Source organism: Amia ocellicauda, chromosome 19 (genome assembly GCF_036373705.1).
Source record: "Amia ocellicauda isolate fAmiCal2 chromosome 19, fAmiCal2.hap1, whole genome shotgun sequence".
Lineage (NCBI taxonomy): Eukaryota > Metazoa > Chordata > Actinopteri > Amiiformes > Amiidae > Amia > Amia ocellicauda.
Window position 1 is genome coordinate 8,054,940 of NC_089868.1, and position 24,045 is coordinate 8,078,984.

Here is a 24,045-nt window from a genome sequence, read left to right on the forward strand (position 1 = left end):
TATAACTCTACTCTTGATCTCGTTGCAAACACAGGTCTCTGGATCAATGTCTTGATCAGTCACCTGTTTGATCATGGAAGCTAAATCTTTTGTATTAGTGCGGGGCACTGTAGTGATGAAAAGCGTGTTTTCTGCAGCTGTAATAAACTGAGCCATTTCAAAGTGTTTTTTTGTTTCATAATTCTTTCATATTTCAGGTTTATGCTATGTTGTATAAAGAAAAACGTAAAAGACGTATTTCAAATTTCGAGTTAATAAAATAATACATATAAACTGTTTTACATTGTAAAATATACTGCGTCAATATTTGTGCTATAGCCCTAATTTAAACACCCACCCTCTTCCCCGTCTCTCTCTATCCACTAGTTTTTATTATTATTTATTTATTTATTTATTTATGTATTTATTTATTAACTAAGAAGTTAAAACAAATGCAACAACATAAAATTACATTGAGTGACCACAAACTACAAATATTCACCTGGTGTACTGCACATTATGTTTACATGCTGGTTCCTCCCAATATGTATTACTGGAATATTAGATTAGATCATGTAAAAAGCTACAACTGCTGTAACTGTAGGATTTGATAAAAGTCTGTTTTGGAATCGTAGGTCATTAAAGAATATTTCATTGAAATTAGAAGAGACAGTGTGCGTGTGCAGTTTGTAACAATGTGGAAAATGCTGATGAATATGTAAATTGGTGATTAACTGAGCTGGTGATGAAACATGCGTGAGGAAAAGACGTAGACCCGTTTTGTTTACACTAAGAGACTGATATTTCTCTTTCAATTTGTAATGTCATTGGCTGTGTTTCAGTAATTCAAAATACGTTTTCACAGTGTTAAATTGTAGGTAGACAGGTATTTTTTGTTCCTAATGTTTAATTGAGCTGAGGACCATTGAAGTATTCTGCTTTATTCTTAATAAAATATGCATATGTTTATGATAGACCTATGTCTATGTATTCAGCTTTATTCTTAATAACAGATACATATGTTTATGCTAGACCTATGTTTGTTACACTGAAGTAATAACAGTGTAACATGCATATGAAGGGTGTGAATACTTCCGACTCCATTTGTATATTCTATATATGCTTTTGCACACAAAGGTGTTCAGAATGGTCCAGAAAGCCTTCTGAAGATAAGCATATGATTGTACGATCTAAATTATGCTTCTGGTGTAATTAAGGTACACTGTTGCTGTACCATGTTCATTTATTTAGAATGTGGCATGTAGAAACCACACAAACACATATAGCATTATACAGAATGCTTTCCAGTTTAGACAAGATAATGTACATTCAGAAGACATTCAGTGTCATGTTTTTCAGAAGAGCATTGCAAAAGATTACAAAGGATAAAATGCTGCTCAGCTCCTAAAGATGGTAGAAAATTATTGCACCCACTCAGAACTGTCAATTTCTTGAAGGATGCTGCCGAGTCAACTTCACTCTTTAGCTCGGTCCTTCAACACCCAGTTCTGTGCCCTGCATCTATTCAGTCCTCAGTCTGTAAGAATTTGCTCCCACTAAACCTTATATTTAAAAGGTAAGAAATTAATTTGCTTTATCTAGATATTTCTTAAACTGGAGGGCACCATACCTCATTGGAAGAGACTGAAGCAGAGGATGTTGGGAAGGGAGGGACTGCCATCTGGTTGATAGCATCTTCATTCCTTGAAAAGAAATGCATGGCAATTTAAGGCAATATCCAGTGCTTTATATAGGATTTGACAACTGCAAACAAAACCACTTCATTATTAATGGCCTGTTCCCTCAAGGGGAAGCTGGAATAATTCACCATGTGTAGTGCTCTGGATTGTGCCTGGGAGGTTCACCCTTAGACAAGCTGAAGCTGACTAACAAGTTACGCATCGCTGCGGGGGGTCTTCCAACCAGGCTGTGTGAGTGACCCATTACCAGATAGTAATCCATATGTGGCATTTCAGGTCAAGGGGGAATGACCCTCTAGGGAATTCTTTCTAGCAAACCATTTTAATTCTGAAAGACACCGAATGGATTTGGAAATCCACATTTGGGTAAACCACAGCAGTTTGTACAGATCAACAAGGAGATATGGGGAGGGGGGGTACAAAAAAAAAATTACATGAATTAAATTAAGGCAGCATTTTGTTCAATTATATAATTATGGAAAGAAATGTATAATCACTGTTGCTTTTAACGATAAAATGTCCTGGTTCTTAATAGACTTTACAATACAAAGATATCACACAAGGACAGTTATTATGAAGTGCAGATATGCTTACTTAGAGAAAGAAAAAAAAAAAAAAAAAAAAAAAAAATATATATATATATATATATATATATATATATATATATATATGTTATATGTTTAGCAAAGTAAAAGACAGAACTGATTAGTAATAATACAGATCCTGATATTAAAAGCTCTTGCATGCATATTTATTCAAATTTACCCTGAAATCTTTTTAACAGTCTCCAAACCATGTTATCCAATTCTTATAAAATAATACAAACAATTTAAGGTACACAAACAGAAAAACACATATTCCTTCAAAGCAGGTAAATTAAACTACCTTGTACAAAGATGCACAGAATCAAGGCAAGTCTAAAACACACTCCAGCCACTAGTTAATGACTAGCATACACCCTGAAAAACTAACACCAATGCCTTCATACCATTTGCACATAATATGTTTGAGTAGAGTTATCTGCTTACAACCAAAAAAATACAAAAAACAACCAAAATAAAAACATGCACATCAAACTGACAGATTCGCTCATGCACAGCTGCAGAGTACACATAAGACACAAAGATCAAACTAAAAGAAGAAAATAACACACTTTAAAAGGAGTATCACCCTGCACAACAAAGGCCAGGAAATGAAAAAGCTGGCATCTTCCTTTCCCAACTGTGAGGCAGCTGTCTACAACTGTGGGGAGTCCCTGTTTCTGTATTTTGTGACCTTGGAAGGAAGAAAACTGTTGTGCTGCATGCTTCTAGCTGACTGGATTCTCCTCTCTGCCCGTTTCTCTCTCTGACTTCTTCCTCCCTCTCTCCAGCCTGTCTGGTGCTTTCCTTTCTCCCTAGCTCCCACTTCCCTGAAGAGCCTGAAATTAAGGACTGCTTTCTCTGACCCAGGGAAAGATACAGCAGACAGACACGTTAGACTGCCGCTCCTCTCTTGTCTGTGATGAGGCTGGTCAGTGCATCAGACATTAGATGTCCTTCCTCCTCTGTCTGCACAATAAGTGACCCCCTTCCAATCACAGCTAATGTGTTCTTTTTTTTTTTGGGGGGGGGGGGGGGGCGAGAACATGTGAAAAAAATCTATTTGCCAGTTCTCTTCTCTGCTCTCACCACAGGCCATAAAACTTGCAAGGTTGACAAGGTCGCCACTGTATTGCTGTGCCGTGTTAATGGATTGGCAGGATCTCTGGGTTTGAGGTCCCTTTGGTACAGGTTGGGGATTCACCACTAAGTAAGACTGAGACAGTGATACCATACTTTTTTTTTTTTCTCTCTCTTTCATCCTCCCTTCCGATCTGTCGCTATGGTGATCTAGCAGAAATACAGTGAGGGAAAAAACTCTCTTAAAAGGAGTGCTCCTAATCTCAGCTCGTTACCTGTATAAAAGACACCTGTCCACAGAAGCAATCAATCAATCAGATTCCAAACTCTCCACCATGGCAAAGAATAAAGAGCTGTCCAAGGATGTCAGGGACAAGATTGTAGACCTACACAAGGCTGGAATGGGCTACAAGACCATCGCCAAGCAGCTTGGTGAGAAGGTGACAACAGTTGGTGCGATTATTCGCAAATGGAAGAAACACAAAATAACTGTCAGTCTCCCTCGGTCTGGGGCTCCATGCAAGATCTCACCTCGTGGAGTTTCAATGATCATGAGAACGGTGAGGAATCAGCCCAGAACTACATGGGAGGATCTTGTTAATGATCTCAAGGCAGCTAGGACCATAGTCACCAAGAAAACAATTGGTAACACACTACACCGTGAAGGACTGAAATCTTGCAGTTCTCGCAAGGTCCCCCTGCTCAAGAAAGCACATGTACAGGCCCGAGGAGAACTGGGTGAAAGTGTTGTGGTCAAATGAGACCAAAATCGAGCTCTTTGGCATCAACTCATCTCGCCGTGTTTGGAGGAGGAATGCTGCATATGACCCCAAGAACACCATCCCCACTGTCAAACATGGAGGTGGAAACATTATGCTTTGGGGGTGTTTTTCTGCTAAGGGGACAGGACAACTGCACCGCATCAAAGGGACGATGGACGGGGCCAAATCTTGGGTCAGAACCTCCTTCCCTCAGCTAGGGCATTGAAAATGGGTCGTGGATGGGTATTCCAGCATGACAATGACCCAAAACACACAGCCAAGGCAACAAAGGAGTGGCTCAAGAAGAAGCACATTAAGGTCCTGGAGTGGCCTAGCCAGTCTCCAGACCATAATCACATAGAAAATCTGTGGAGGGAGCTGAAGGTTCGAGTTGCCAAACGTCAGCCTCGAAACCTTAATGACTTGGAGAGGATCTGCAAAGAGGAGTGGGACAAAATCCCTCCTGAGATGTGTGCAAACCTGGTGGCCAACTACAAGAAACATCTGACCTCTGTGATTGCCAACAAGGGTTTTGCCACCAAGTACTAAGTCGAAGGGGTCAAATACTTATTTCCCTCATTAACATGCAAATCGATGTATAACTTTTTTGAAATGCGTTTTTCTGGATTTTGTTGTTGTTATTCTGTCTCTCACTGTTAAAATACACCTACCATTAAAATTATAGACTGATAATTTCTTTGTCAGTGGGCAAACGTACAAAATCAGCAGGGGATCAAATACTTTTTTCCCTCACTGTATGGCCTGCTACAGCTTTCCATTAAGCATGGTGACAGCTGACCTCCAGCACCCTGCCATCTTATTTATGGTATGTCCATTGTTCAATACATTCTCAAAAGGGAGGGGTGAGAAATGCGAGCCAAGACCTTTGAAAAGAAGAACGCTCTGCACACTGTTGCATGTGCGGCTCTGACTTAAACATCTGGGCCCCCAATGCTAAACACAAAGGTTAGGAGTGCTAATATGCACTTTCCTTCAATCCAACCCTCTAATTCCCAAAATGTTCACAGTACACCATGTTTTATCGAGGGTAGCAAAGCTGTGGTAATGTGTCATACGACACTAGATTTGCTTGGCAATGAAATTAAGAGCTTATGGGAAATTAATGACTCAAATGCAAATGTTTTTTTGAATTTCATCTAGACTGAGGATAAGCAGGGTTGTTTTCCCAAAATCCTAATGGCCTGCTTGTTGTAGGACAGGCCATCCAGCATTGGTCAAGTGATGGTGTGGCTGCATGCTTTGAGTCTCCTGTTTAGTGTCCAGAAAAACCTGATAATAATTGCAATTGATCTATACCACTTGATCACTCAAGCAATACTAATATTCTAGGTCAGTTGTGTGCCTATCAGATTCATACTATAGTACAATAGAGGGAAAGCTTAAACACCAAAACCTCTGTCAGAGACGTACAATGGCCTATTATGTTACAACAAGAAACAGGGAGGTTATTTTGCAGAAGGAAGCTTGTGATCTTGGATCTGACTTTCAATGGTGATCTTGTCTTGTCTAGGAGCGCTAATCGTGGTGAGCACGGCAGGGATGGTCCCTGGTGGAAGTTACCATCTCCAAAACACCTACTGAAACTTCTTTGTATTGGCATTGGTTTGGTTTGGTTCATAATAGTTCATAATCAGTTCATAGGTCAATGTACAGCTCTGGAATCCAGTTCATTGCATCTGGGGTGAGTCCATGCATGTCAATAATGTAAATGATGAAGCATTTAGGGCAGGTGAAGTATATGTGTTTTATGCACTGGCGACAATATAGGGTACTTTCCACTTCCATTGGATGAATCTCTTGACACACCTTTCCAGAGATATTCTGATGTGGTTAAGCAAGCCATTCTTTCCTGAACTGCTAGTTAGGGACTATGCACTTCCACGGTTCCATCTCCTTTGAATAGTATCTCAGCATATTTAGACTGCCTTTATATTACTTCCAAACAAACTGTTAAGATTAATTGTGTCATAGCGACCTTCGATTCCTCATACACATATAAGATATGCAAGCACTTGTGTGGGCATGGTAGAGCACTGTCCACACAGTAAAGAGGAACCTATGTATCACTTTTTGAGGTACTGGAATATTATAGCAATGTGAAAAGCTCTACCTTTAATCTTCAGTAAAACTGATTCAACGCTGTCTGAACAGATGATAGCCTAAAACTGAAGGATTATTATTTCACAGATAGAAAAGTATGAACCAAGATAAACTTAATAGAATTATTCAAGTAACACAAAGACACATCCCTTGCCTGCTGTATTTGATTCCCAGACAAAAGAGTAAATTCTACTGAGACTTGGGTTTGTCCTTTCTCACAAAAAAAATTATCTGCACATTATTTGAGAGTCAATCTGTAATTGCTGTTGATTCTCCAATCTGTTCTGTACTATTTGTCAAAATACAACTGAGGGTTTTAAGGATCTTTTGCTTCCCTGTGCTGAAGTCAAGTCAGTAACTGCGCTATTGTATGTCTGCAGAATGACGTTGCTTTAAATTAGGGTGAGCAGGATTCAAATTAAATATTAGTTGTAAATAAATAATATTGTTAACAGTCATGATAAAATTAGTAATGCTAATGACAATATTGGAATTGGTGGTAAAATTATTATTATTAACAGTACTAATACTAATTATAATAACAATAACTATTAATACAATAATAATAATAATAATAATAATAATAATAATAATATATTATAATACTATATGGATGGATACTTTCTATCCATTGCACTAAAGCAGGGGTTTTCATGCTGGTCCTGGAGTACCCCCAGGCCTGCTGGTTTTTGTTCAAACCTATGTCTTAATTACTTAATTGAATGGTATATTGCTTTGTTAGGTCAATTAAGGATTCAATTTAGCAATTAAGACCTCAGTTGGAATAAAAACCAGCAGGGCAGGGGGTACTCCAGGAACGGTTTGAAAACCACTGCACTAAAGTACGATTGTGATTGAGCAGGGGTGGCCAATCCTATTCCTGAAGAGCCACAATCCTGCAGGTTTTCCAGGTCTCTCCAAATTACCAATCAATGGATACCTTGAACACAGGGACATTTTGCCTAATTAAGACACAATTGGTTTAATTAAGCAGTTAACGGTCTGCATAGAACAAAAATCTATTACCCTCTCCTGGAGCAGGGTTAGCCACCCCTGTGATAGACACACAACTGTCCTTTACAATAACTATTGCCTGCATGAAGGACAGGGATTGGTTGGATCAGACTTGTCCAGATGAAGTCTAGTTGTATCTGATGTGTAGTTAAGGTGTAATGTACCTTCCAGTTGAAAAACTACTGAAAAAGGATTCAAATTAATGCCACTGCCTAAGTGCCTTATTGCCTATAAACCTTACATTAGTTCTGTTCCTGACAACTGACACCTAAGCTCTGTTTTCTCTGTTCCAGATGTCAGTGTGGGAAAAGGAGAGTTGCCTGGTAAGCACAGGACTCCGAGGAGACATCTATGTGAACTGAATATTAAGTGATGCTGAAAAAGAAAAGAAAAAAGTTTTTATGAGAGAAAAAATAACTGCAGGTCTGTGCAGCTGTTCAATGGATTGGAAAAAGCAACAGGATGGTCAGCGACTTTAATCGAGCTGGAGATATGATGCAATTCACATGATGGAAAATACAAATGGTAGTCCAGGAGTAGCTGTTGCATTATGAATAGGGTTTGAGTATAACCTGTCCGCATTACATGGAGGCTGAGCTGTATGTCAACCAACCAACCACTTATGGATAAAACAATGCTTTCAAAATATACACCTGCCTATTCATTCCATATTCTCCATGAAATGAACAAATATGCTTGTTAGACCTCTCTCAGCCTTATGTATAGAAACAAGAGTTAATTTAATTGGAACCGAGGGGCCTTCAGGCATCTATGAATCTATGTTAAATGGTCTCTGATTTGACATACATGGCTCATCTTTTCCTTCTTATAATTGCTCTTCATTCCTCTGGACATTGTAATACACCCGGACGTTGTTATTCTCCATCAGCGCACCTTTAATAGGTTTGAAGGGGGAACATGAGCGCTGAGCATGAGAGGTCACCTTTGCCTACAGTGCCACATGATGTTACATATGACCACATCGGTGAGAGATTGATCCAGTGCGAAATTCCCAGCACTCCCCACGTCCCCTTTCATCTCAATGACATCCATTCATTAATGAGTCTGTACCTCAGAGAGGTGCCCATTGCGCTACTTCTCCCAGGAAACCATTTGGGGCAGGGATAATTTAATACCAGCCTTCTGTGAGTTTAATTAAATTCTCACACACACACACACACACACTCAAAAAGCAAACCCATACTATGCCTTGCTTAATGTTCTAAGCATTATCTACAGCTACCATTGCAGTACAATACATGAACAGCTTTTCTTAGGTCAAAAAGAGAGTCAATGGACCATTCACCTATGATGCATCAATATATATTTTTGACGAATGTTTATTTAAACAATTGATATACAGAAGGTCACCTTTCATTGCTTTTCAATATGGAAGTATGGTCCATGGTCAACATTAAAACACTTAACCAAAAATGTATGCAATATTGTAGCAAAACAGGTAATTGGTTTTCAGTTGCCATTTTATGTTTTTTAATTTTGATTATGCAGCAAAAGCACACTTCAGTTCAGTGCTATATGCTCTTATTCTGTGTTCCACTGTCATATGTCAATTTCTCATTACTAAACACAATGCCTGGATAATGATTGGATAAGCTAAATCTGCTAAAATTATTATTATTATTTTTCTTGCTCCCACTTCTATTTGGCAGATCAACAGACACTTGTAGAAACTAGAATGAGTTCTACAGACTTGGTAACCACAGCAAGTTAATGCATTGATCTTCCCAACACTTTCTCTATGAACCTGGAACCTATATCCAGGCTTCTCCAAGTTTGTAGATGAGAAGTGTCCATCTCCCTGCTTCCCAAAGGTCTTTTCTTACCTGATTAAGACTATCTTGACTTTGGAAGGCGCACTTTTGATGATGGCAGACGCATTCTGGTGGCTTCGGCCATACAATATCTGATTGTTGATCTACAGGAGAGACAAAAAGAGAACAACAGTTGCTTAGACACACATCCAATCCAATTATTCACACTTAATCATTTTTGATTCCTGCTAGTTATGGGACATGTGGAAATGAAGACATGATCAATGTCAGCTTTCCAATTTCCCTGGCCCAGATTCAAAACAAACCTCTGACCTGACTGATAATAAAAAAAATCACAAACCTATACTCAGTGAGAGCTTTATATTTCTTGTCCAATGCATCTCTCTACTTCTCAAGAATACAACCGCTGTCAAGTACTGGTTTTAGATTGCTATTAGGTTGTTGGGTCAGTTTTGCTTTAATACGACCTCCTGTCTTTGAAATTATCTATTGTCTTAGTGAGACGAAGGGTGAAAAATGGCACTGAGAGGGGCTGGCGTGTGTGCTGCTATTTAAGTCATAATGGTTTTGTTTCATGAAACATGTTTATGCTTGGTATGTGCTTTTCTGTAAATTCACACAAAATATTATAATACAGAAAATTACCAATCTCACTCCTTTGAATGCTTAATAACTGAAGAACCCAGTCTGGATGCATAGATGATAAATGTATTTATTTAACATGCCAGGCCTGGAAGGGGCCCGATATGGAAGCACTCTACCTCAGCAGAGACTTATTGAACAGCCTTTTATACATTGCAGGGCATGTGGGTCTGTGGCCAAGGTCTGTCACTGGGGATTTGCCAGAGTGTTATCTTGAGGTCAGATTTCTGACCCTTGTAATGTTCATGGTAGTCTTCCTTGGAAGAGGTGTGGGATCCAAAGAACAAATGTCTTCCTTTGATATACCAGGAAAGGTCCGAACCCACGGATCTTATTTAACAACTGTCAATCGCTCATTAAAAAAAAACAGTTCCTGCCTATCTGGAGAAAAGATTAAGTCCACAAACAGACTTTTAACAAACAGCTGTGGGCCCTCTCTCTCTTTGCAGTGTGATCTTTTCTATTATTGACAGGAATGTCTAGAGGGTATGCCCTGAACAACTTGCAAAGTGGTTGTTGCTACCATAATACATTTACTTTGCTTGGTCTGCATATTATTATTAATATAAAACATAATACAGTTTATATAAAACATTAATAACGTCTCTTCAAGAACGGATTGATGAAGCTCAACAAATAGTTTATTGAAGAATCCCAAGAATGTAACTTCTAGTTTTTTACATATAAGCATAAAGCATGAAGCAATCCCACAACTTGGTTAGAAGACACTCAACAAAAGTAACAAATTTAAATTAAAGAAAGAAAAAAAATAACTATGCTAATTAACACCTGTCAGTGGGAAAGGAATTCCTGTCCTCACCTTTACTGAGGTCACTGGTGTTTTTCTGGAGATACGTCTCCACAGGAGCTGTCACCAAGCAACTATAAGATACTCTAATGCGTCTTCAATAACACTGGCAGTAAATCAGTCATGGGGCGAGGAGCCGCTATCAATTCAGTCAGATTAGCTCAGTGATCAGCAAGAGTATTACACAATGTTACTGCTGCAGAAGCACAACCGCTTGCCTGCTTGTGTGCAAAGACAAACAAACAAATAAATAACGTGGTCATTGCAAAAGTACTTGTATGACTTTGTAATCCCTCTGCAGCCATAAAGGAATGGTTAAAAATCTTTTTAAAATAGTATATTCCGAGTTCAATCATACCAGGATCAGATCTGTTCGTGCATTAAACTTCCTCTCATTAGAATGCTAAAAACATGGTCCCTCCTTGTATATCTTAACATTGACATCTTGAATCCTGTTTAAAACATATGTTCTGGTCTACCCAGAGATAAATATGCAAGAGTGGGGCTGGGAATTGTCAACCGGGGGGGGTTTTCCAAATATACTTGCGGGAATCCATTAAATAATATATATGAATCACTGAAAAAAGCACCATTTAGTCAACTCATTTTTACCTATTATTTAGCTCAGTTTCATTAGCAGACTACCATCTGGTATAGGCAGGCTAGGCCTTTCTACATGAAAACTGGCTTGCTTAGCTACTATTTTTGAAAAACTATTGGTCGTTAAATGACTGACATCTCTAAAGACTTCAACAGCCAATCAGGGAGGTTTTACTTCATTGGGATGTTTTGCAAAAAAAAAAGTATGTTATGCGACGTGAAGGGAGGATGAGAAAGCAGGTTTAAAATGAGAGCGAATGGGGATGTGATGCAAAGGGCGATGGAGTGACAGGGGCTGGTTACAGCATAGTGCCACAGCAAAAATAAAAAGTGAATCAATGACAGGTAAAGTTAAGAACACTATTTATATTTTACTGTACTGGTCCTATGTAAGATTTGGGAAATGACTTATTAAATTGTGGGACTGAATGTACAAACACGTATTAGTGGGGATATACCGAATAACCAACGGGAATAAAATAGAACGATCAGAGAGGGGATGAAAAAAGAAGGGGGGGGGGAAATCCACACCATCACCCAGGGTCTACCCAGTTGTAGTGCTGTTTTATAGCAGAAGATGGTACAACACAAAAACTGATTCTACAATTGGAACTCAGGGGGCTCCATATTAATGATATTTCTCATTTAGATCCCAAACCAATTAAGCTTTAAAATCTAGCAACCAACAAGTCTCATTTAAATGTAATTAAGGCTAGAAGGGCCTTTAATAAGATCCCATCTGAACAATAGACCTCATGCAAAGAAACTGTGGGATGTATAGAACAGTCAGACCTGCAAACTCTCAGCCCATTACTTCATGTTATTTACTTATTGGTTTATTAAACTTATTAATTGTATTGTTTCTGTAGTTTAGTGAACTACAAGCAGGGTAAAAATAGAGATTTCTGCTGACTAAATTGAAACTAGTCAAAACTTACATCTTGTGTAACTGCAGCAACTCCATAGCTATCTATGCTTTCAGTTGGGATTGTATTCATCAGGTGAACAAATCCCAACTGTGGCTGTGAACTGATTTTAAGACAGTAAGAGCAGAGTGTTGAAGTTCAAGTCTGGACTCATCGATTCTCTCCAGAAAAGGCCACTGAAATAAGTATGTTTCCTAAACTGGAACTTGACTGTGAACTATGCAGCAGCATTTTATGGTTGAACAAAGCTGTGCTTGAACCATGTGCCTTTCAGGGAGATTGCCGTTTCTGTAGCTGTGACATTTGCAGCAGGACACTGTATCACACTGTGCTGCGACCTGGCATTTAAGTTGGCTCATTCAGATTGGAGCTTTCAAAGATTCTCCCTCTCCGGAAACTGACATTTGTGGCTTGCTGGGAAGCACCAACTAAACTAATTAACTTTTGTATTTTTGACAATCAGAAATGCTCCTGAGCGCTCTTTTAGAAAAACTCAATTTTTCTTTCACTAATGAATGTTTAGGATATTGTGAGGCCAGGGCCTTTGTGTGGTTTCTTCAGTGCTAGCCATCAGAATACACAGCTCTAATGATTTTCAAAATCCTTGAACCAATGCAGATAAAATAAATGAATAGGTAATATGCATGGCTAGATTTATTAGAATGATAGAGCAGTTAAATGACAATTTTTAATTACATTTTTTAATTTATTTAAATTCTTCATAAAAAAAAATCTGAATCTGAAATACTCAGCTTTATGTATGTTGTTGCATTGAGCAATCAGAATTAATCCCACATACTTATTGTAAACCTGCTCTCTAAAACCTGCCTAAACCTGTCTTACAGTGTTACCAATTAATGATGCACAGATACCAGCATAAATAAGTATCAAACACTGTCATAATAAGCTGTTTCTACATAGGCTCAAGTGGTCAAAACCTGATCAATGAGCCAGCACTTAGTTAATCCTATCTTTGTATGCCAAGTAATTTTTTATGAAGAGCAGGAATTAGTTTTAATACATCAAACAAAAAGTGTGATTAAAAGGGTTTGAATAGACTAAAAGAATATGAGCTTTAAGGTCCAGGATTTTCTAAGGGTGATGTTATCAGTCAAATGTGTTGATAGTTGGGTGGGCTCCATCTCGGACAGGATTCCCTCAGACTGCTGCCTATTAGCTCCTTCTGTGGGTGTCTGGGAGCTCCATTTGGCCACCATCTACAGTTCTGCTGTTTTAGCGCAGTGTGAATGTGGATGAACTACCATTGCCATGTTTTAAAGGATGGCTCCACATACCTCCAGGAACACAACATGAGTAGCATTGGTGAGCTGAGCCAATTTACAAGGACCCTTACCAAATGGTGAGTGTGGGGAAGTAAAAAACAAACAAAAAAAACATATATATGGATATATATATATATAGCTCTGGAAAACATTAATAGACCACTTAATTTTTTCCAGAGTTGTGTATTTATACACACACACACATATATATACACTCACCTAAAGGATTATTAGGAACACCATACTAATACTGTGTTTGACCCCCTTTTGCCTTCAGAACTGCCTTAATTCTACGTGGCATTGATTCAACAAGGTGCTGAAAGCATTCTTTAGAAATGTTGGCCCATATTGATAGGATAGCATCTTGCAGTTGATGGAGATTTGTGGGATGCACATCCAGGGCACGAAGCTCCCATTCCACCACATCCCAAAGATGCTCTATTGGGTTGAGATCTGGTGACTGTGGGGGCCAGTTTAGTACAGTGAACTCATTGTCATGTTCAAGAAACCAATTTGAAATGATTCGACCTTTGTGACATGGTGCATTATCCTGCTGGAAGTAGCCATCAGAGGATGGGTACATGGTGGTCATAAAGGGATGGACATGGTCAGAAACAATGCTCAGGTAGGCCATGGCATTTCAACGATGCCCAATTGGCACTAAGGGGCCTAAAGTGTGCCAAGAAAACATCCCCCACACCATTACACCACCACCACCAGCCTGCACAGTGGTAACAAGGCATGATGGATCCATGTTCTCATTCTGTTTACGCCAAATTCTGACTCTACCATCTGAATGTCTCAACAGAAATCGAGACTCATCAGACCAGGCAACATTTTTCCAGTCTTCAACTGTCCAATTTTGGTGAGCTTGTGCAAATTGTAGCCTCTTTTTCCTATTTGTAGTGGAGATGAGTGGTACCCGGTGGGGTCTTCTGCTGTTGTAGCCCATCCGCCTCAAGGTTGTACGTGTTGTGGCTTCACAAATGCTTTGCTGCATACCTCGGTTGTAACGAGTGGTTATTTCAGTCAAAGTTGCTCTTCTATCAGCTTGAATCAGTCGGCCCATTGTCCTCTGACCTCTAGCATCAACAAGGCATTTTCGCCCACAGGACTGCCGCATACTGGATGTTTTTCCCTTTTCACACCATTCTTTGTAAACCCTAGAAATGGTTGTGGGTGAAAATCCCAGTAACTGAGCAGATTGTGAAATACATCAGACCAGCCCGTCTGGCACCAACAACCATGCCACGCTCAAAATTGCTTAAATCACCTTTCTCTCCCATTCAGACATTCAGTTTGGAGTTCAGGAGATTGTCTTGACCAGGACCACACCCCTAAATGCATTGAAGCAACTGCCATGTGATTGGTTGGTTAGATAATTGCATTAATGAGAAATTGAACAGGTGTTCCTAATAATCCTTTAGGTGAGTGTATATATATATACACTCACCTAAAGGATTATTAGGAACACCATACTAATACTGTGTTTGACCCCCTTTCGCCTTCAGAACTGCCTTAATTCTACGTGGCATTGATTCAACAAGGTGCTGAAAGCATTCTTTAGAAATGTTGGCCCATATTGATAGGATAGCATCTTGCAGTTGATGGAGATCTGTGGGATGCACATCCAGGGCACGAAGCTCCCGTTCCACCACATCCCAAAGATGCTCTATTGGGTTGAGATCTGGTGACTGTGGGGGCCAGTTTAGTACAGTGAACTCATTGTCATGTTCAAGAAACCAATTTGAAATGATTCCACCTTTGTGACATGGTGCATTATCCTGCTGGAAGTAGCCATCAGAGGATGGGTACATGGTGGTCATAAAGGGATGGACATGGTCAGAAACAATGCTCAGGTAGGCCGTGGCATTTAAACGATGCCCAATTGACACTAAGGGGCCTAAAGTGTGCCAAGAAAACATCCCCCACACCATTACACCACCACCACCAGCCTGCACAGTGGTAACGGCATGATGGATCCATGTTCTCATTCTGTTTACGCCAAATTCTGACTCTACCATCTGAATGTCTCAACAGAAATCGAGACTCATCAGACCAGGCAACATTTTTCCAGTCTTCAACTGTCCAATTTTGGTGAGCTTGTGCAAATTGTAGCCTCTTTTTCCTATTTGTAGCGGAGATGAGTGGTACCCGGTGGGGTCTTCTGCTGTTGTAGCCCATCCGCCTCAAAGTTGTACGTGTTGTGGCTTCACACATGCTTTGCTGCATACCTCGGTTGTAACGAGTGGTTATTTCAGTCAAAGTTGCTCTTCTATCAGCTTGAATCAGTCGGCCCATTCTCCTCTGACCTCTAGCATCAACAAGGCATTTTCGCCCACAGGACTGCCGCATACTGGATGTTTTTCCCTTTTCACACCATTCTTTGTAAACCCTAGAAATGCTTGTGCGTGAAAATCCCAGTAACTGAGCAGATTGTGAAATACTCAGACCGGCCCGTCTGGCACCAACAACCATGCCACGCTCAAAATTGCTTAAATCACCTTTCTTTCCCATTCAGACATTCAGTTTGGAGTTCAGGAGATTGTCTTGACCAGGACCACACCCCTAAATGCATTGAAGCAACTGCCATGTGATTGGTTGGTTAGATAATTGCATTAATGAGAAATTGAACAGGTGTTCCTAATAATCCTTTAGGTGAGTGTATATATATATATATATATATATATATATATATATATATATATATATATATATATATTTACAAAAAGAAATAGAAAAGTGAAAGTCAATTATGTAATGATGCCTGACAGCAGAAGTTTACCAAAGAAAATGTGATTCATTGAACCCCAAATCATAATACAACAAGGAAAAAACTAAGAACTACAAGGGCCAAAATCCTAGGCTGTAAAAAATTTAAAGGTAATTCTCTGCTGATTGGTGTGAAATGACACTTCCTGCACTGACAGATAAATATGACCTCTCAAAGGGTAATGGTATTCACCTCATTATTTATGAATATGTATATATGTATATATATACACACACACACACACACACACACACACACAGTATATGCATATATGAATAGGGTCGACTACTCCAGATGAAATGTGCAAAAAGTATTTATGAGCAGCAATTTAATAGTGATGTCCCAGCACATTAAAGTCTAATTGAGATTCATATTATTAAGAGGTCATTAAACACCTTTTCCTTGCTGGTCGTTTTGAGTTGGATCGTCTGTGTGCTCACCAAAGTGTGGGATGTAAGCACAATAAACAGACTGTGGAGGCACCCTGACAGCAAGGCAGATAAATGAGGCTGTCCACCTTATTTTCACCATTCTAATCCTCATCTGCCCTGAGGGAGGGAGATGGCATGTGTGCATGCATTGGAACAGATTACATATTTTGATGATGCATCATTTCCAAGCACCGTCTGCTGCATGAATATTTAATGATGGGCTCCACATCTCTTTAGGAGACTGCATGGAGGCAGTCAACACATGTCTCAGACATAGAGGGAGTTTAACCTCTGACAAAAGGCAGCCCCGTCCAACAGTTGTACATAAGAGCTGAAACACACAAATGCCTTCATGTTAACGGAACCAGCTCAGTTTTTCAGTCATAGCCTGAGTTAAGCCATTTGTTTTGCAACAAATGCAACTTGCTGAAGGTCTTAGTACAGAAATGTCGCTGCTGTTTAAATCCTTTAAGAGTTCAATTAAACAAAAATTATTGGTGTTACATCATCAATTTGAGTAATTTTGACTAGACACATGAGAGTCATAGAAGAGACACTCCAGGCACCGCAAAATGGATGTGCTTCCATTTTTTTTCTTCTGTTTTAACCTCAGTAAATTTCCAATAACAGGTATTTTATTTTCTCTTAAAATAGGATTTTGAAAGGAAAGTCAGGCACAGCTATCTGGAATGCCATCTGGTGAAACTGCTTCTCGGCATCAAGATCAGGAATTTACACTCAAAAATGTCATGCTTATCTTCTTCTTCTTCTTCTTCTTATATATCCATCCTTAAACCTGAATGGGTCAATTATTATTAGCCTCTCTCTCTCTCTCTCTCTATCCCATATATCCCAATTTAAATACTTTAGTACATATTACCTACACTCCTCCACAGACTGGTGCACAAGTGTTTGTTCTCATTATGACAATGCATCAACTACAAAACACAATTACACATTACACAATCTACAGTTTAAACAAACTGTAAAGAAGTCATTGGGGTCATAAAGCTATTTAAAAAAAAAAAACACACACAAACAAAACAAGCTAAACTCTTTAATATTTGAGACTTTCTTACAGTGGATTCTGACCTTCATGGCTTCACTCAACACTGTCAGACAGTCACAGGGATGCTAACACAGCACGTGGCTGTGGGGGGTTTGTCATTAATTTAAAGCAGACACCAGTTTAACAAGGAGTTATTCCTCTCCCTCCATTAGGACCAGGAACTGGTGGCAAGTGACAGTGATGGAAAGGGTTCATTTTCCCTGGCAGATGAGTCAGGCTCAACAGGCACAATTATTACTGGGAAGCGCACCCGGCAGGACAGACTTCAGCCAATGGCATTGCTGTCCTTAAGTATGGTATAACTCAAGTGCAGCGCTGTGATTACTGAAGGAATGATGCGGCAATTTAACAGAAGTTGCAGCATGAGGACAAATGGAGACAATGGCTCATCTAGAGAAACAACTGACAAAGCGATTACAATCCAAGATCTCTATCACTACAGGGTATATACAAACAATATCATCTGTTTTAACATATAGTGTCCTTCACACATTAACATTCCACATGACGGTAGAGCAGAGGTGTTCTGCGTTCAGTGACCGAGCTGCATTAATCATTCTAAGATTCAATGGAGTACATTTATAATGCGTCTAATTACTCAAATATGTGTGTGTGTGTATATATATATATATATATATATATATACACACACATATACACTACTGGTCAAAAGTTTTAGAACACCTCTATTTTTCCAGTTTGTATTGAAATTTACGCAGTTTAATGTCTCAATGTATTCTTTCTACAATGGAAATCAAATATTGTTTGGAAAGTTCTTCCCAACACTGTTGCAGAAATTTCCACAAATGTGTTGGACTTGTAGGTTGCTTTTTCTTTCATGCTTCTATCCAGTTCATCGCATGTTTTGCGTCATTATCTTGCTGTAGGATGAACCCCTGACCAACTAGGGTATTAAACCAACTATACTTGAGGGTATTGCATGGTGCTGCAAAATGCTGTGGTAGCCGCTTTGGTTCAGGGTGCCACTCACTCTGTGCAAGTCACAGATTCTGGATCCACCAAAAGAGCCCCAGACCATCACTGCCTCCATGTTTGACAGTTGGTGTCACACACTGAGGAACCATCCCTTCACCTACCCGACGGTGTACAAAAAACCTGCGTGATGAACCGAAGATTTCACATTTTAATTAATCAGTCCATAAGACCTTCAGTAGTCCACTGACAGTGCTTCATGGCCCAGGCAAGCCTCTTTTTCTTATTTTGCCATGTTAGCAATGGCTTTCTTACTACCACTCGACCTGTCAAACCTGCAGCTTGAAGTCTTCTCTTCACAGTTGAAACTGACACTTGCTTACTTTGACCAGTGTTAAGCTGTTGCTTGAGGCTGTTGTCCTGTGAGCCGTCGATCACACAATCTGTTGACTCTCAGAAACTTGTCTTCTGATTCTGTTGTGGCTTTGGGTCTGCCAGACCTCTTCCAGTCAGAGTTCCCTCCAGTGCCTTTTGATGGTGTAGGAAACTGTACTTAAAAACTGTGCTTAAATTTTAATAAAAACTGAAAAAATGGGGGTGTTCTAAAACCTTTGAACGGTAGTGTAGATATATATATCTATATGTATATATATATACACACACACACACATATACATAGCATATTTTATACCACAGTAAATTTAAAGTGTTGCCATTGCTCATCAGTGGAAGCCACAAGCCTCAGATAATTCAGAGTTTCTCAGATGAAAGAATGAGCCTGCATATTCCAACCCAGTGGGACCAATTAGGTATCAGCAATTGTTAATCAACTTGGATTGGCACTAGGAGCCCTTGTACATAAGCAGCAGAGATGCAGACACCTCTGAGAAGTGATTTTTCAGCTCATCTGCTTCTCCTCACTTACATCCACAATAGTGAGAGAAACCTTTGTCCAGCAGGGGGCATCGAACTGTATTTGACAGTCCTTTTCTTTTCCTTGCAGGGAGCTGATCCATCAGGCCAGACCAGACGAGACGGGGAGGTGCCGGTTGACAGAGCTCCTGGGTCTTTGGAGCGGTCCGGAGGCCGAGGCGAGTGGAGATTGGGACGGACCGGGAGCGACAGGGGACCTAGCCAGAGTCGTCGGCGGACTCCTCACGGATTGGGTCCCATCCAGAAGCCCGGCCGACCATCTACCCGGAGCCCGGCCTGACCAGGACTACTCCCTGCTGACGTCACCAGCCAGGATCCAGGAGAGGCCTCGGATCCCAGGGACCGACCAGGCCGATCGGCAACGTCCCTGAGGGAGGCCTCCTGCAGCCAGGGCCCGGACTTCTCCCCGCAAGGCCCGCTCCCTGCAAGAGCCCCGGAGGTGGAAGCTGCTCCCCAGCCAGGTGGACTTGCCCCGACCTCCGGATTGAGAGCCTCTGGACCCTTCTCCCAGGTAGGAAAGCGCAGCATGGCCCAGCGAACCGCCGGTGTGAGGCGCCATAATGCGGTGCGCTTCAGCCGTGAGGCTGGAGCCGAGACCGCGGCCCTCACCCGGCTGGAGTTCAGCAGGTCCGTGCTGCAGAGGGGCCTGGGCTTTGCCCCTTCTGAGCTGAACTGCGTGGTGAAACTGCCTGGACCTAGGGACGTGTTTGAGGTGAGTTTTCAGAACCCTCAAGTGCTGGAGTGTTTTTGGAATATCTATAGAAAGGAAAAAGAATGTATGCCCCTGAGTGACTTTGTGGTCAACGCCCTGACTGATAGAGAAATCAAAATCGTTACGATTCAGTTTTATAACGAAGCAGTGGCAGAGTACGATGTAGAGGTATGGCTGAGGAGACACTGTGAGATCCTGTCAGAAAGCAAGAGAGTCAATGACGAGGATGGGGTTTGGACCGGTGCTCGACCGTGGCAGGTGCGCCTGCAGGTGGAAGTGGCCGCCATCGGCGGAGTACGCAACCTGCCGAGCACCGTAGTTTTAGGTGCAAATAGGGGGCTTGTCTTTTACCATGGCATGCCCAAATTGTGTAGGAACTACGGGGCCCTGGGTCATTTAGCCGCAGCCTGCACTGTTATTAAGTGCAAGTTCTGCGGCGGAGAACATCTGACCAGGGCCTGCAAGCAGGAGAGGGCCTGCAACCTGTGCGGTGGGGGAGGGCACCTTTTTAGGAATTGTCCCTCCTCCTATGCAAATAGGGTGCGGGCCCTCGGGGGTGGTGGAGAGACAGAAAACCAAGTGGAGGCTCCTTTAATACAGATTCCCCTAGACAGGGGTAGAGAGGAAACAGTCCTCAGGAGTCTCATAGGCTCCCTCTCCGACTCTGGGTCGGAAGTGGAGGCAGAGGGGGAGTGGACAGTTGTGGCGGGGAAGAGGAGAAGGATGGAGAAGAGGAGCATGGGTGGGGGGGGTGCGAAGAGCAAGAGGTTCAATTCTGCTGGCTCTCCCCCCCGCAGCAGAGACCTCCCCCTCTCAGTTTTACACGCCCCACTCCGAGTCCGGAGCGGAGAGTTGTGGGCCTTCTCCACTCCCCCCAGTGGGCAGCCTGGTGGAGGACAGGCCCCAAAATAGTAACATCCCTCCAGCCCCACGACCGAGACTCTCTCAGGGGAGGGGACAGGTATGCCCTATCGGCAGTAGTGGGAGAGCCGCAGGTCCTCAGGAGAGGAGAGTCAGCGCCAGTGTCTTCTGCCAAGAAGACCTCAGGGCCGCAATGGCAGGGTCGCTGGCGCTGAGGGAGGAGGCCTGTGGCAACAGACAGCCGGGAAGGGAGAAACCACCCCCTCCCCCACCTTTAGTTAAAAGAACGACTAGCGGGGTCTATCCAGTCCTCTCCTCAGTCGCACACAAGGCCTCTGCCCTGCCATCTGCTCGTCGGGCCTCGGCTACAAGGGAACCAGGGAGAACCTCCAGCACCGCGGGCCCTGAGCCCAGTGGAGTTTCGCCAGCCTTACCGGGTGGCGGGAGCCGAGCCCCCCACATAGTCTTCCTAGAGGATCAAGCGGTGAGGCAAATGGTTGAAATGATGGGTGCGAGCGCTAAGCTAGGTGAGGGAGAAGAGAGAAGTGCGGAAGAGGAGGATTTCTTTACATGATTGTTACGGAGCGGGTAATTGCCCTCACAGCCATTATGGCATTAACTATTATATCAATAAATGTGAGGAGCATTGCTGAGGCGAAAAAGAGGACCGATGTTCTAAACTCTCTGGCTGGTATGAAGGCGGATGTCATCTGTTTGCAGGAGTGCGGCATCCCATTCCAAAAGGAATATAAAGATCTCCGGGACACTTGGACCCTAGGAGAATCCTTCTGGTCGGGGTCCAATGTGTCCCGAGCGGACGGGATTGCCGTACTCCTGAAAAACCCCTTCACAGAGCTAAAGACATTTAAGGTAATAGAGGCGGGCAGACTGGCCAGCCTCGATTTTAAATACAAGGGGGCTGTATTGAGGCTGGTCAATGTCTATGCCCCCACCAGCCAGAGAGAGAGAGTCCTCTTTCTCCCTCAACTACGCCCGCACCTGATCGGCACCTTACCAGTTATCATTTCAGGTGATTTCAACTGTGCTCTGAGGGATGTAGACTGGAGTAAGCCCCGCAATGATAGATCCAGCAGGGACCTCGCTGCGTTCGTGGAGGACTTTGAACTCTGCGATGCAGGTCGGGACCTGGTCCCCTTGTTCACCTGGGTGAGTTCTTCTGGCTCCTCCTTCTCCAGGATAGATCTCGTCCTCCTCAGTAAGCCACTGGAGAGGACCGCCATGTCTTCGGAGGCGGTCTTCTTTTCAGACCACAGGCTCCTGACGACAGAGGTGCTCATCCCGAGCACACGGGAGTCGGGGCCTGGGGTCTGGAAGCTCAACACCTCCCTGCTCGATGACCCTCGTGTTATTAAGACCTTTAGCAGACGCCACGAGGAGTGGAGGACCCTGAAGGACCTTTTTGATTCTCCCATAGAGTGGTGGGAGATGGTGAAGAAAAGGACCAAGGGCTACTTCATTCAGCTAGGGAAACGGAAAGCTCGTGAGAGGTGGGCGAGATATTCCCATCTAAACACCCGCCTCCAGCGCCTGAGTCTTTTACAGCTCAGAGGCTTCGACCTAGCTGAGGAGGTGGCTCGGGTCAAACTGAGTCTCTCCGCCCTCTATCGGGAGGAGCAAGAGAAGATCAAGGTCCTTTCCAGGGTCCGCATCATGGAGGACGATGAGAAATGCAGCCGCTTCTTCTTCAAGAAAACGAAGGAGAGGTGGCCTGCAATGTCCTCCATGATCGACTCCTCGGGGCAAGAGGTGGAGGGCAGAGAGGCTGTTGAGACAGTGGTGTGGGATTTGTATGATCAGAAGGTGGTGGATCAAAATCTGATCCATCACTTTCTGTCCCTGTTGGAGTCCCGCAATGAGGGGGACAAGGAGGAGGAGGAGGATCCAGAGATCACCACCACTGAACTCTCCCAGGTGATAAAGAGTCTTAACTCTGGAAGGACACCGGGTCCCGATGGGATCCCTGCTGAGTTCTATAAGATCTTTTGGGAGGTGCTTAAAGAAGATCTGGCCCTGGTCTTGGGGTCGATGTACAGAGAGGGTAGATTGGCCCCTTCTATGAAGAAGAGTATCCTCTCCCTTCTTCACAAGAAGGGAGACCAAAAAGATCTGAGGAACTGGCGGCCGGTCAGCCTCCTGTGCACCGACTACAAGTTACTGGCCAAAGCACTGACGCTCCGGCTGCAGCGGCCACTCCCTCCAGTCGTGGGTCCCGACCAGGTCTGTGGTGCCCGGGGGAGATCGGCGGCCGACAACGCCATGCTGCTCAGGGATGTCGTGGCCTACTCGAACGAGAGAGGGCTTCCCCTGGTCCTAATCAGCTTGGACCAGGAGAAAGCCTTCGACAGAGTGGGCCACGAATACCTGCAGCTCGTCATGGAGAGGATGGGTCTCGCTCTTGGCCTGAGGAAATGGGTTAAGATCATTTACAGCGGTCTAAGCAGCAGGGTCCTTGTGAACCGCCACCTGACCGAACCATTTCCGGTCAGGTCGGGGGTCCGGCAGGGTTGCCCCCTGTCGGCCCTGCTGTACGTCCTCTGTCTGGAGCCGTACATGCAGGCGATCCGCCAGGATGTCCGGGTGACAGGTTTCCATCTCCCGGGTTCCGGCGGAGAGCAACTGAAGGCCCTGGCCTACATGGACGACGTGGCCGTGGTCTGCGCGGACGCTCCGTCCGTGGCCAGGGTCGAGGAACTGCTGGACGGCTTCTGCAGGGCGACGGGGGCTGCTGTCAACAAGGCCAAGAGCGAGGTCTACCTCTCCAGGGCATGGCCTGTTGGCCGGGGCTCGTCGACCGTGTTCCCTGTGAAGCCGTTTATCAAGGTTCTGGGGATCACGATCGACGGGACCAACACGGGCACCCGGAGCTGGGAGGAGGCCATATCTAAGGTCCAAAAGAAGATCCACGGCTGGAGCACAAGGACCTTGACGATGGCTGGTAAGGTACTGGTCGTAAAGGCCATCCTCTTCCCGATACTCCTCTACGTAGGAATGATCTTCCCCCCAGACAAGGTCATCGCAAAACTA

General features: G+C 43.0%; 1 protein-coding gene across 6 annotated transcripts in view; it reads right to left on the minus strand.

Moving 5' to 3' along the window:
- The window catches only part of patj (PATJ crumbs cell polarity complex component), a 280,589-nt gene that overhangs the window by 49,207 nt on the left and 207,337 nt on the right, over nt 1–24,045 (minus strand). For all 6 annotated transcript variants that reach the window (XM_066691664.1, XM_066691663.1, XM_066691661.1 and 3 more), the window contains 2 exons: nt 9,081–9,172; nt 1,610–1,682 (listed from right to left, as the gene is read on the minus strand). In XM_066691664.1, coding sequence (XP_066547761.1) covers nt 1,610–1,682; nt 9,081–9,172 — 165 coding nt within the window. The remainder of the gene's footprint in view (nt 1–1,609; nt 1,683–9,080; nt 9,173–24,045) is intronic.